We start from the raw sequence: 14,610 nt of genomic DNA, 5'->3' as shown, positions 1-14,610 counted from the left end.
GGAAGCACGGAGAAAGCACACGGCCAAACAGACCCCTAAAGAAGACAAACCAGTAACGTAAGGACAAGCTAGTTCAGACGATGCACGGTTAGTGCTTTGCAGAGGGTGGCGGGTGCGAGAGAGGTTGCGCGTCAGCGGTGCCTCCTGCTCGGCCGCGCGGGTAGGACCCGAGCCTCTCCCTCGGGCGGAGGGACCCCGCCGCCAGGCCCGCCCGCGGGAGGGGCGCTGGCCCGCGAGCGGCCTCACGGAGCATGCGCGTCTGCGGCGTGGGGCGGGGCCTGCGATCCGCGCGCGCGCCGGCGCCCAGCCCCGCCCCCTGGGGTCGCGCTCCCGGAAGTGCGGCGGGGTCGCGCGTCGGGTCCTCCGGGGCCGCGCGCAGCCGTTCGCCGCACGTGCCTCGGCACGTGGCTGAGCGGCGGCCCCGGGCGCCCTGGAGCCGCGGGCCTCTGTCGCGGAGGCCGTGTCATCCCTGACCATCGCCGACGCCTTCACCGCGGCGGGCGAGAGCCCCGCCCCGCCGCCCTCCGCGCTCAGCAGGAGGTTCATCTGCTCGTTCCCCGACTGCAGCGCCAATTACAACAAGGCCTGGAAGCTAGACGCGCACCTGTGCAAGCACACGGGGGAGGTAACCGGGCGGCCGAGCCTCGGGACGCGGGACGCGGGGCGCGGGGCGCGCCGGCCCGCCCAGTGGGCACCGTCCGCGAGGCCCCGGGAGGGCGGCACTGGGCGCACATGCCTTTGCAGGACCCGGCCCGCTTTGGCGCCCTGGGCCAGAGGCCAACCAGCTCTGCCTTCGGTTAGGGAGAGGTAGACAGGCTACAAGATTGAGCCATCCTTGTCTTGGGCTCCAGACTTACTAAGCCGCTGCTGCCCCTTTGATCTTTTTTTTCTTTTTTAAGATTTTATTTACTTCTTCATGAGAGACATAGAGAGAGGCAGAGACACAGACAGAGGGAGAAGCAGGCTCCCTGCGGGGAGCCTGATGTGGGACTCGATCCTAGGACCCTGGGGTCACGCCCTGAGCCAAAGGCAGACGCTCAACTACTGACCCACCCAGGTGCCCCTTCCCAGGACTTAAGACTCATATAGCCACATGCAGTAGTCCAGGTATGGGTGCAGGGGCAGTGGAGATGTAGGAATAAGGACAGATTCCAAAGAAGTGTAGTAAATGGAGAGCTCCTGGAGGATGGTCAGGAAAGGTCTCTCTTGACCTGAATGAGAAGGGAAGGATCCAGTCATGCAGACAGGAGGGAAAAACAGTCTGGGCAGAAAAATAAGTGCAAAAGGAACCTGTGGTTGAGTGTGATTGAGTGTGATCGAGTTGGAGACCGTATGGGGCCAAGTCTGAGAAGCAGAAGCAGAGCAGTCTGGTGGACTCATTTGTAGGCCAGGGTACAAATAGGGTTTGGAGTTTGGGTTTTATTTTGAAGGCAAAGGGAAGCCTTTGGAAGATGACCCATGGGGAAAGGGATGCTCAGAAAAGCCAAGGAATCTGCCCAATTTCCCAACAGTTGGCAAAGCCCGGCTTCACACTGCCTCATCTGAAGGGGTTTAAACTATCTTCTTTCCTTCTTTCTTAGACATATTTATTTATTTATTTTCGAGAGAGACAGAGAGTGTGGTGGGGAGAGGGAGAGAGAATCTCAAGCAGACTCTGATGAGAACGGAGCCTGATCTCATGAGCTTGAGATCATGACCTGGGCTGAAATCAAGAGGCAGATACTCAACCAACTGAGGCACCCAGGTGCCCCTTAAGGCCCTTAATTTCTTAAACCAGGGACCTGTAACCCCTGCCTTTGCTCCTAGCACCTGCCTAACTTATGGGCCATTCCTTCATGTGTCCTCATGGCCCCCATCCTCCTTAGCCTCTCCAGCTTTGGAAGGTTAGCCATTTCCTCCAGCTCTGTCCTCTTCCTGACTGTTTTCTTTGCTCCTTTCTGCCCTTGACTTCACCCATGCCACCCAGCTGTCTTGGCAGTCTTACCCAGTGACTGGCTTCGCTCAAAACATCCATTATGTTCTGCCTCCCTGTGTTTTCTCTTGCCCATTCTGTCCCTCAAATTGTGGGTTCCGAAACCTGTATGTCCAAGTAGGGAAGCATGTGGTCATTTTTGTATCCCTGCTTGAGAACGACTGGGGCAGCAGAGCCCCTCCTCCTTCTGTGGGCCACCCCCAGAGCCATGGCTCAGGGGAAGGATAGATTGTGTCCTTAGGCCTGAGGGAAGTAGCTCTGCAAACCCCTCCCTCAGCTTTGCTCTCTGAGACAATAAACTGCCCTCTCTTTAAAATGACAACAAAACAAAATTACAGATACTGTGCAAAGTTCTGTGGATCTTCCCCCAGTAAAACAACTCTTCTGTCTTCCTGTTTGCTTTGCTACTAATACTGACATTTGAGGTCTTGGTTTCTTCCTCCTGGACTGCCCTGGGGTTATGTTCTTCATAGTTAAATAAACAAAACTGGTTATTTGGGGGATGTTTTTGACTTTTCCTGTAGGTTCAGAATGGAGACGACTCCTCCCAACCCCTGGGTCCCAGTGGTGGTTGCAGTTAGGCTGGGAGCTATCTGCTTTACTCTGGCACCTGTGAACATCTTCCCGGAGGTGTGCCAGGCATTCTCTTAGCACAGACCTTGGGCTTGTCCAGGATGAGATGGAACCTGCACGTTCCTCTGCCCTGGGCTTCGAATGGATAAAACACACTGTGGTGGCGGCCTGTGCACATAGGCCACGCTAATAGCAGACAAGTAATCTTTAAGGGGGTTGCTGCTGAAGCCTGTCGTTAGGCTAGGTGCAGGTTAACAGTGCCATTACTGTGAAAGCTACCTATTTATTTCCTATGCTATTCGTAGAACAAAATCTGCTGTACTGCCTTTGTGAGAAAGTTTGGCATTTGTAAAACTCCATTATCTAGCCTCGATGCCCAATACTGAGTGGAAGCCATCCCGGAAGGTGGAGTCCATGGCTTTGCCTACTGCACATTTTAGATCTTTAAATAATACCAGAGTTATTAACTAGGGGAGGATTGACATGTTTTCTTCTCTCCTTCCTGCTAGAGACCATTTGTTTGTGACCATGAAGGCTGTGGCAAAGCCTTTGTCAGGGACTACCATCTGAGCCGCCACATTCTGATTCACACTGGGGAAAAGCCATTTGTGTAAGTAAAGTACAGTTTTTAGGCCTTTGAAGTGGCTGTGTTTGGCATGTAGACCTGGTAAGAAATGGATTGTTAACTCCAGAGACCAAGAGAGCATGCAGCTTCTGTCCTTTGTATCTCCTGGTGCAAGAGGACACTGGGGTTTGAATGTGTGGAAGAGAGGAGGGGGTTTTGTGGGTCATTTGTGTGCGATAACTTCAGGAATGCGTTTATCTGAAGTTTTCTTGAGTTTGCATCCTCTCTTCTTTCCATAACATATATACTGACTGGGAAATCCACCCCCAAAAACCACTCCATTCAGACTAGATGGGTTACTGGTTCCCTGGCAGAGTCTCGGCTCCATGTGTAAGGGTCTTTGTGAACCAGTAAGCTGCTGGGTTAAGAGATAGAAGCATGAAGGAGTAGAGCTTTTAATAGTTTATCTTGTATTTCCTCAAATTAACCCCCTGCACCTCTCTCGTACCAGGCTCATTTTATTCTTTTTTTTTTCTTTTTTTCTTTTTTTTTTTTTTTTTTCATTTTATTCTTTGTGGAGTTACTGATTATTTCTAAAAGGATGGAGATACTGCTTGTGTGGTAAATCAATTACTTCTTTAAAGCAGTGGAGCTCAGATTTGGGGAGCATGTGAATCACCTGGAGAGCTTATTAACACAGAGTGCTGGATCCCGCCCCAGAGTTTCTGATTCAGTAGGCAGGAAGTGGGGCCTGAGAATTTGCATTTCTGGCAAGTTTCCAGGTGATGTTGATGCTGTGAGTCTGGCATCCACACTTCGTGAACCACTGAACGTAATGTTCATGGAAACACTTAGTTTTCAATGAAAATAATAATAATTTATTAGATATCCAGAGCTACATGTAGGGGACCATGTAGAGAACTAGCTGTATGGCAGGTTTTGCAGATGTTAGAATCTGATATCATAACTGTGTTCTATGGGACAGTTCCTAGAGCACCAAAGTTTTCTAATGATCTGAGTGGATTTCTTTTAGTTTTAAAGATGACTGTGAAGTGTCTCATGTTTCACTATGGCCCAGTCTGAGGTCAATTGTCAATTGTTGACACAGGATCCTCTTCACGTCATTCTCCATGGGGAGCAGCCACCTCTCTGTATGACCAGCGTGCTAGCCAGCGGGAATGGGACAAACTACTGTGGGGGCAGATGTCCTTATCTCAGTCCCCGTTCAAGCACACAGAACTTCATCAAAATAAATGACCCTAAGTGAAACTTAATGTATCTCAAAGTGGAGTTCAGCTAGCCCAGCAAAGAGTGAGTCGGCATGGTCTGGAAAATAGAGCTGGAATATAGCCTTTGCCCTGGAAGTTTCGCTTTGAGGAATTTATTCCACAGATACACTTGTGCCTGTAGTAAGTGGGTGTACGTGGTTACATGCTACACTGTTAGTAATAGCAGAGTCATGGAATCACCGCCTGCGCCCCAGTCGTCAGGAGGGACTGAAGAGTATGTCACACAGTAGAGTCCTCCACAGCTGGAAAAAAGAGTGCAGATGCTGTCTGTGAAACTGGGAGAGAATCTCCAAGGCGTATTTATTGAAAGACCAAGGTTCAGAAGAGTATGTACGGAGGGCTTGCCTCTTTGTGTGTAAAAAGGAGAAGGGAGAGCTGGACAGGAAGAAACTGTATTTATATTTGCTTCTGTCTGGTTAAAACTCTAAAAGTTATTTTATAAAACCAAAATCATTGCCTGTCCTGGGAGTGGTGGGGAGTCCTGGGTGGGTAGGGGGCAAGGAAGGAAGGAAACATGCAACCGTGTCCCTTTTATGCTTTTTCTGAGCTCAGTTACTATAGACTCTTTAAAACAAAATCTTCCAAAAGAACCAGGGCTGGAATTAGAAACGACAAATACCCACCATTTGTTTTGACGTGGATGGAACTGGAGGGTATTATGCTGAGTGAAATAAGTCAATTGGAAAAGGACAAACATTATATGGTCTCATTCATTTGGGGAATATAAAAATTAGTGAAAGGGAATAAAGGGAAGGAGAGAAAATGAGTGGGAAATATCAGAGAGGGGGACAGAACATGAGAGACTCCTAACTCTGGGTAACGAACAAGGGGTAGTGGAAGGGGAGGTGGGCAGGGGTATGGGGTGACTGGGTGACGGGAACTGAGGCAGGCACTTGGCGGGATGAGCACTGGGTGTTATATGTTGGCAAATTGAACTCCAATTTAAAAAAAAACTTTAAAAAGAAAAAATAATAATAGAAAAAAAAAGAAAAGAACTGGGGCTGGATACAGATGCACAGGGTAAATGGGAGAGCTTCCCTTGGGAACAAGGCAGCTCTGTGGCCGTCCCTGCTGGCTCTCTCTTCAGCTGGACCTGTCCTCCACTCTAGGTCCCCAGCGGACACTGTCACTCTGGCTCCTTAAATTCCCTGTGGCCTACACCGCTACAGTCCAGTCTGAGTTCTGCTTCCGTTCATCATCTCTCTCGTTCTTGTCAGGTGGCATCCCTGTCCACCTGATGACCCGCAGCAAAGGCAGGGCAGCTCCCCTGGATGCCTCAACCTCTCAGGCAGCCCCTACAGCGGGCGGGTCATCCCATCTGTTACTCATCCCTTAGCCCCTGTCCCTCCTCTGGCTGCCATGGTCATATTCTAGGCTCTCACTCCCACTTGAATGGTGTTTTCTCTGCCTCCACACTGCTTCCTTTCTTAAAGCTGGGCATGGGTTTGAAGTGTCACTTTCATAACAAAGTCTAGGATCTTATGGTGTTTAAATGACCTTTGTGATCTGGCCTTTTTATGATCGTGCTTGATTCTCAGACACGAAATTGTGGTCCAGCTGTTCTTAACTGACCAGCAGCACTGCCCTGCAACTTTCCCTACATCTTCTGGACCCTTGCTATTCGCTTCCTGTCAGGACCTTTCTGGGCCTTGTCCTCTTGCCCCAACCTTGTGTTGGGTTAGACGCCTGTGTCAGGACTGAAGTCCAGAGTGACAGCAAACCCGCTACACCAGAGGCTTAAATAAGACAGTCTCTGCTTTTCTTGCTTAATTGAAAAGCAGAAGTGCAGAGGTGGACAGTTGAGGGGTGTTCCCACAGTCAGTAGGACGTGGGCTCCTTGTAACTTGTCTCTGACGTCCTCATCTTGAGGCTTTGACATCATGGTTCAAGGTGACTGCTGGAGGAGCTCCAGCTGCCACATAGGCATTCTAGCCACCAGGGTGGATGAAAGAGCAAAAAGAGGTGTGCTTCCTTTTTAGAAACTTGGCAGTTGTTGAATAGGATGGGCCAGAAATATCCATGTAGCCACCCCTAATTGCAGGGGAGGCTAGAAAAAGCTCTATTTCTGTTGACCTCGTACCCAGCTAAAACTCTGTACTCTGTTCCTGAGGTCAGAAACAACACCTGTTGGAATTCGCAGTGGGCTCTTCTACAGTGCCCCTCCCGTGTGCTTCCAGTGGCTTACCTCCCACTGCCCCTGCATACTGTCAGCTTGTGTGTCTGATTCCGCCTGTCCCTGTAGCTAGCACAATGCCTGACAGGAGTATTATCCAGTGTTTATCAGTGGATGATAGCTGAGATTAGGGCTGCCAAGGAAGTCCTGCTTCATCCATCAGGTTTAGGAGAACTCATCACAAGAAGAGCACACATTAAAAAAATGCAACTCCACAAAGAATTTAGATAATTCAAGGGCAAGATATAGAAACGCTCATTAAGGGGGACTGGAGTGGCTTGCTGTTATGACAGAGGGCATAGTGGTTTGTGGTTTTGCCCTAAATACATTTTTATCTCTGATGGTAGGCTGAAACTAGTGTTTTTGAGGTTTTTTTGGAAATGCAGTTTATTATTTGACATTTCAAGCAAAATTAAGGTTATGAGATTCTAAATCGAGAACATTTAACTTGAACACAATTTAAGCCTAAGGAGGGTTTGGGCTTTGGAACTTGTGTTTTCCACTTTCCCTCTGCCGAGTTCATAAAGGATGTCTGATGCAGTGTGCTCGATTTCAGAGGCCTGACATGAAAATGCATCTCATTACATGGCGATCATTTCAGAGTTGAGAGGCTGGCACTTTGACTTAACACTTCGCAATTTGTTAAAGACTGTTTTATACTATACTTTGGAAAGTAGCTTTACAGAGTTGGAGGATATATTTATCTTAGAAATTCTCTCCTTTGTCTCGTTAATATTTTGGTCTATACACTTTCTTACAGTTGTACAGCTAGTGGCTGCGATCAGAAATTCAACACAAAATCAAACTTGAACAAACATTTTGAACGCAAACACGAAAATCAACAAAAACAATATGTAGTAAGTATGAATGATTTTCTTGGCTTAAATTTTCTAAATATTTTTATGCTTACTGTCTACATTTCTAAAATGCTCATCAACCAGATTTTTCTGACAAAAACCTGAATTTAGTCCAACTACTAGCCATCCTAATAACGGCTTATTTTGAAAGCAAACACTTTTGTGCTAATGAAGTTTATTATTGGTAGACTGCCCCAGAACGAAACACTTTTCCTATTTCAAATGTGTTCATCTGTAAAGCTTCCTGCCTAGAATTTGATGGTAACCCTGTGGGAGCAGGTAGCAAGTATGAAGTCTTCACAATATTTTGATCTTGAGGGAATTCTCTTGTGAATAGTTCTTTGATTTTTCTCCAGACTAACGAACCTTTTTCTTAAACAGTGCACTTTTGAAGGTTGTAAGGAGGCTTTCAAGAAACACCAGCAGCTGAGAATCCATCAGTGCCAGCACACCAGCGAGCCGCTCTTCAAGTAGGTGCTTCTCTGGCTGAGATCCCACATTTCAGGTGGGAGTGAGAGTGAAATGCAAAGATTGGATACAAGTGTTCTGAAACCACTTCTTCATCAGTATTTTTCTATACCATGAATGCCCGTTTATATACTGGGGCATTTCATAAGTTTAACTTTGTTTTTCTTTTCTAACAGAAATAGTTAATGTGTTTCTGAATGATGTGTGAGATCAGTATAATTGTGGCTAAGCTTGAAAAGCTAAGAAATTAGTATTCTGCTAGAACCCATTTAATTGTGTGAAATGTCATTATACAGACAACGAAGTATTCTTTGCTCACAGAGCAAAAGTCGCCAGGCTTAGCGTGCATTAGAGCGGCCTTCCCAAGGAGCAGGAAGGGTGCCTGGACACCCAGGGGTGGACTTGGCCCAGGGTGTCAGAGAGCCCTGGCCACCTGCTCTGAGGAACATCTTGAAGGGCACTAGCTGGCGGCTGTGCGTGCAGCCGTCCTGCCGAGTGCCTTCCTGGGGTCACTGCAGGGCTGGGGCCTGTCCGTGCTGGCTGGCCTACCACCTCCTGTGCCGCTGGGGCCTGTCGCAGGGAAGCGGCCCGTGCCCCTGCGTGGCTCCCACTTGCTTTCCACGCTGCAGTCCCCAGGCGGCAGCACTCAATCCAGCAGAGACATTCAAAGTGCCTCAGGGGTTTACCTCGGCCATTTTTTTGTAGCCAGGAAAACAGTCCATTTTCAGAAGTATAAAGATGAAAAGTCTAATTTGATCACACACGCCAAAAAAAAAAAAAAAAAAGTCCTTCTTTTCTGTTTTGTCTCAAGGCTGGTCAAGTAACTTGAATTTCACTTGTGATTCAGTCTCAACTTTAAATCTTTTTCTGATTGGTTTGGTTGAGGGGACAGAGGCTTTGGTAGCAGAAAGGGAGAGAGTGACATTCACCCTAAGCAGATGCTCCACAGGAATGGATTGACTCATCCGTCCCCTGTCGTTAACCTAGGTGTGCCCATGAAGGTTGTGGGAAACACTTCACCTCACCCAGCAGGCTAAAGCGACACGGGAAGGTCCACGAGGGTATGTCTGGTGATCCCCAGGGGTGCTGCTTTGAGTAGGCCCCAGTAGGGTGTGTGTGTGTCTAATTCTTTGACCGTAAGGTGCTTCCTCTTCTATTCTGTGGTCACACAAAGAAATCGGACACTGTGTAGGCAGGGGCAGCCTATGCTGCTCAATCAGGTTTCATACTTGGCCAGAGGCACTGCACACTCTTGTCTGTTTCTCCACTCCTCTGTCGTCACTGTTCAAAGCAAATGTTTTATTGTCTGCCTCAAGTGCCTGCTGGTGCTTTATGCTTCTCAGTGTTAGTGCTCCAGCCAAGGTTGGCTTTTCCACCACTGTTTAAACCTCTTTACTACCTGTGTCTATCTTCTCCTTATTGGCACGGAGAATAGTTTGGATAATACTTTCAGGTTTTGGGGTAATCAGATTGCCACTTTTTCAAAAAGACTCAATAAATATATGAATCCATTCTCTGTTTCCATGAGGGTTTTTTTTTAATATCTGTATTCCAATTTCCTAAGTGTAGAATATATGGAGCTTTTAACAAGAGACTCGTAGCCAAAGAATGAGAGGTAGCCTTGTTCCTTTTAGTTTCTCTCTGCTATTTAGTTGGTGAAACACAAGTTAGCACAGGACCCTATAACGCAGGGAGGGGACGGGGCTGCGAGCCACGGAGGCAGGGAGACAGCAGCTAAGAGACCATGTGCAGTGTACGTAGCTCACTGGGCACAGCGGGAGAGGGGACTACGTGCTTCTGGGAAGTCTGCTGACATAAGACCCCATGTGGAATACCATGCTGTGCGACTACTTGGTTTCCCTGTACAACAAACTTAGTTTCTATTCCCACCTCTAAAGACTAACAGATTATTGGGAGGTAGGAGAAAAATTATATAGGTTTGTTTCCTTTCTAATTACGATTGGTGTTTACACAGAATATTCATGAGAAGCAATGCACCAATGTATTTTTTTCTAAACAGGCTATATGTGTCAAAAAGACAAATGTTCCTTTGTGGCCAAAACATGGACAGAGCTTCTAAAACATGTGAAAGAAACCCATAAAGGTAAGGAAGACGTGTGGCACAGTGTAAATCTTTGTCGCTATAGAACTGTTTTTAAAGAATGAAATGTTACGTATGAGCCCTAAAATAATAACCTTTCTGTGTGATGTTTTATGATGTGCTGGGTCCCTCAGCTGTTTGACAAATGAGCAGAGCGAGCTGTGGTCCCAGGTTCGGGAGAGGCTGTGCCAGGAGCAGCTGTGCAGTTGTTGTTTTTTTTTTTTTTTTAAGGTGTTATTTTTTTTTTAAGGTGTTATTTATGTATTTGAGAGAACGTGCACAGAGAGGCGGAGGGTGGAGGGAGAGGGAGAAGCAGACTCCCTGCTGAGCAGGGAGCTCACTCTCAGGATCCCAGGATCATGACCTGAGCCGCAGGCACACACTTCATGACTGAGGCATCCAGGTACCCCACAGTTGGTAGTTTTAAAGGCTCTGGCAAGTAAAGAACCTAGGGAGGCACTGGTGTTCTGTGGGGCAGCGTGGGAACCAGTGCCTTAGGTATTGGACGACAGGGAAGGAAGCTGGTCTTAATCTTCCCTTGCCCACAGCCACCGTGCTGAGAACCCCTGTTCCCCCGGTAAGGGAAGAGAGTGTGCCTCTACATGATACAAGAACGTGGGAAAACGGAGACAAACTTCCAAGTGATAAAGATTGGAGTTAGTTTTCTCATTTACAATAATATTTTGGGCAACATTCCTTACATATTCAAATTAACTTCTTGTGTATGGTGATGCCTGAGGAAGTTGTCTGTGTACTCCACCAGAGGACATAAAATGTGAAGTATGCCAGAAGACCTTTAAGCGCAAGGATTACCTTAAGCAGCACATGAAAACCCACGCCCCAGAAAGGGACGTGTGCCGGTGTCCAAGAGAAGGCTGTAGCAGAACCTACACGACCGTGTTCAATCTCCAGAGCCACATCCTCTCTTTCCACGAGGAGAGGCGCCCATTCACTTGTGAACAGGAAGGCTGTGGCAAAACATTTGCAATGAAAGTAAGTACTCAGCCTCCAAATGCAGTCCTCTGGGTCTGTGGCTTCCCAGCCAGGTTCCTGGGAGCCCTAGGTTTCCAGATGCTGCCCCAGGGCTGAGAGATGGGGAGCGCGGGTGCTCTGGACCGTTCACTCTTGCTTCACTTAGAGTGGTTCTTAACTCAGGTTCGCAAAACAGCCAGATTTGCCTTTGCCTATAGGCAAAGCATGGCCCTGCATCAGGAGCATCAGCATTACCTGAGAACTTGCTAGAGATGCATATCCATAGGCCCACCACTGAATGAGAAACTCTGGGGATGGGGCCTGGTAACTTGGGCTCTAACAAACCGTCCAGGCGATGTTTTCTAACTTTGAGAACCATGGCCTGTGGTACTACATGCTCATTAATTAATTGTAAGAGTATGCTGATTCTTGGGTGTTCTTTTAGACTGTTGTCATCTAGGGATTGAGAGACGTGGGCAACAAGGACATAGGGGACCACAGCACTTGAGACTCTAGTCTGAGTCTTGGTGTGATTTGACTAAGACTGTGACACTAAACGGAGGGCCTGTGCAGTCCTGCAGACTCTCAGTCTGGCAGATGCTCTTCCAAGTATGTACCAGGAGTTGTAACTACGACTGAAGAGACATGTGAGGCAGCCTCAGCATGCATCCCATCAGAAAACAACCTGGGGCTGATGGTGCTCAGCATTATCAAGGACAGCAAGACCTTGGTCAGATATCCCACTGGTGTTTGGAAATGCTGCCGACATCACTTCAGTTAAAAGAATCTTCTTCAGCTTGGAATATCTCACTCAAAACTGGTTTCCCCTCCTCTTACTTACGAAATAAATAGGTTGAGACTATAAATTCCTCATCTGGATCTTTGGGAAAGGCCTAGGATTTGAGGAAAAATTCTATTCTGGGTAGAGGCCACACTCTCAATGGTATATAATAGAAAGGTTGATAGTTTGTTTATTTATTAAAGATTTTTATTTATTCATGAGAAACACACAGAGAGAGAAGGGCACAGGCAGGCAGAGGGAGAAGCAGGCTCCATGCAGGGAGCCTGACGTGGGCCCGAGTCCCCAGGATCACGCCCTGGGCTGAAGGTGGTGCTAAACCGCTGAGCCACCCAGGCTGCCTGTTGACAGTTAATTTAAATAACTCATGGAGTTTTCATATGAATAGACACCAAAATGGCAGGGTTTTTAAAATATAACTGTTTTTTTTTTTCCTTCATTGTAGCAAAGTCTCACTAGGCATGCTGTCGTGCATGACCCTGACAAGAAGAAGCTCAAAGTAAGTTGAATCAGGCAGGCTGTTGATTTTAAACATCAGTCACCTCAGCCAGATGCAATCTAGAATGTTTTTGGCTCCTTATTACCGTGTGAGCCTGCACTGCTATGGAAGGGATGGCATGGCCTTCATTTTCTTGTAGAGTGTGGTAGGCTTGTTGGGGGATACACCTATTAGAAGACCAGTTCACAAAGTTTGATTATGAATTCTCATTGTCTTGTTTTCTTATTTCCAAAGGTAAAACGATCTCGTGAAAAGCGGAGTTTGGCCTCTCGTCTCAGTGGCTATATTCCTCCTAAAAAGAAGCAAGAACAAGGTTTATCTGTGCCTAAGAATGGAGAGACCCTGAACTGTACTGAAGACAAGGTGCTCTCAACAGTTGCAATCCTTACCCTCAGCTAAACCTCACATTGCTTTGTTTAAACAACTACACACAAGCGAGCTATTTCTTCTCAGAACCATGTTTTTCTTTATTAAAATCACTGATGCACATCTGATTCTCTATTGTCTCTGTTTTCTTTGTCCAAAGAATCTCTTTTCTGGGTTTCTTGAGTTTCTCTATATGCATTCTCTTCCTTTTTGCTCAAATGACGAAGAACACATGTTACAGCTTTTCCTCCTCTAACAGGTTGTGGCCGGGATAAGAAGGTAGCTATCCCCGGCATAGTCCGGAGTATTTTATTACAGATATCCTCCTAGAAAGGGAAAACAGCCAAAAATTAATTTAAAACCAATGTTGATTCCTTCTCGTGTTAATGCAGTAATACACATAAAAATCAGCATTCCTGGATTGCTGTTTGCTGTTCTTAAGTGAGCAGCTAAATCAAATTATGCCTCTCTGGTTAAGCTGACTGAAACCGATGAAAACAGGCAGTGTTATGAACTCTATGGAACTAAACGAATGCACTAAAGGTTGACAGCTTTAAATCCCCACTGCGTCATGGCATTGAGGGGCTATGTTTGACCCCAGATACCCTCTCAGAAAAAAGCAGTGGGCTTAGGCATTGGCAGAGGACTCTCTTATCCATCCCCCCACCCCCACCCCCCAAGTCTACTGCAGTTCAGAACAGCCGCTAACAGAGTCACTGGAGTGATTAGGAAAATACACCTAGTTGTAGAGATTCTGGATCAGCTGGGCTGAAACCGAGGCCTAAGTGGTTCTAACCTGGAATGAGGGTAGAAACCACCAGACTAATGCTGCCTTTGAGCTGCTAAGGCCTCAGACTCTAAAAGGAAAATAGATATTCTACAAACTTATGCTGGGAGTGTAAACTGATACTGGCAGTGCTTCTCAGGGGCATTTATAAACAGGAGATAGACTTTAAAAAATGAATCTCTGTTTTTAAGTGATATTGCACAATTTGTTAAACAGAATAGTACATAGCCGTGAAATTCTGAAGTGAAGTGTTCTCGTGATAAAACATGCTTCAATGGAAAAAGGGATGGATACAGAGTACGCTTGGAAAGCCACTGCCATCACTGGGTGGAATTACCAGTTGCTTTCCTTTGCCTTTACATTATCTAGATTTTCTACAATTCTACCTTTAGCTCAGAAAACAAGAACCACGCACGAGCGGTTACTCATACCTGCTTTTACTTACCATCTTATGTTCGGGCTCCTCTACATTCTTCCCTTTCTTTATAGTAATTTGAACTTTGTATTTTTTCTCAATCCACTGCTGAATCTGTTTACTCTTTGTGTCCAGATCATGTTGTCCAATATTTGAAGAAAGAGTGAGTTCCTTAGTCAGGACAGGTCCTAGTTTGAAACAGACTGGGTTCTAGGACTGTTTACTGGTCTCTTCATGAAACCTGAGCTGTATCACACATGCTTCATGAGGTCAGCTTGCCACAGGGCCCCAAACGCTCCACTCTTAGTTTCACAGGCCAGTAAACACTTTTTTAAACAAGGAAGATGGACTGACATAAAACTGCCAATTTTTTTTTACCTGCCAAGTAAGAGTATTTATGTCTTGGACTTTTACAAGCAGAATACATTTCTGTAATATATGAAATGCTTCCAGTTACCATCACCCACATTTGATGAAACAACAAAAGAATGGTCCTTTAAAAGGAACGAGTCTAGCTTTAGGATAAACTTGACTGTCCTTATTTTTCCTTCTGATTGGAGCAGCATCTGGGAAGTATTCATCTCATCTGACTCCTTTTCTGATGCCCTCCTAGTAACAGTGGGGTCATCTAGACTACATCAGACAAGAGAGCTCCTAGGTCCTTTACTCCAGAAATGGAAATCCTGACTATCCGAAAGTTATCTTACATGGAAGGAACAGACTATTGAAAGCATTGAGACAATTCAGAGTTTTCATAAGGGGGGAGAAATTACA

At 46.5% G+C, this 14,610-nt stretch overlaps 2 protein-coding genes across 2 annotated transcripts in view; one reads left to right on the top strand and one right to left on the bottom strand.

The window, feature by feature from the left end:
* The first annotated feature begins 251 nt into the window (after positions 1-251).
* Positions 252-12,762, top strand: GTF3A (general transcription factor IIIA). Its single transcript, XM_077869700.1, has 10 exons — positions 252-336; positions 414-625; positions 3,055-3,155; positions 7,333-7,429; positions 7,811-7,899; positions 8,885-8,958; positions 9,918-10,001; positions 10,762-10,991; positions 12,215-12,268; positions 12,503-12,762. The coding sequence occupies exons 1-10, from the start codon at positions 252-254 to the stop codon at positions 12,665-12,667; spliced, it is 1,191 nt and encodes a 396-aa protein (XP_077725826.1). The 3' UTR covers positions 12,668-12,762.
* Positions 12,711-14,610, bottom strand: part of MTIF3 (mitochondrial translational initiation factor 3) — a 13,708-nt gene continuing 11,808 nt past the window's right edge. Inside the window, exons 4-5 of the mRNA XM_077868297.1 lie at positions 13,867-14,024; positions 12,711-12,960 (exon numbers count right to left, since the gene is read on the bottom strand). Coding sequence (XP_077724423.1) covers positions 12,745-12,960; positions 13,867-14,024 — 374 coding nt within the window. The 3' untranslated portion in view covers positions 12,711-12,744. The remainder of the gene's footprint in view (positions 12,961-13,866; positions 14,025-14,610) is intronic.

The sequence above is a fragment of the Canis aureus genome, chromosome 24 (genome assembly GCF_053574225.1).
Source record: "Canis aureus isolate CA01 chromosome 24, VMU_Caureus_v.1.0, whole genome shotgun sequence".
In the NCBI taxonomy this organism is placed as follows: Eukaryota; Metazoa; Chordata; class Mammalia; order Carnivora; family Canidae; genus Canis; species Canis aureus.
Note: the sequence above shows the minus strand (reverse complement) of the source record. Positions and strands in the feature narration are given on the sequence as shown.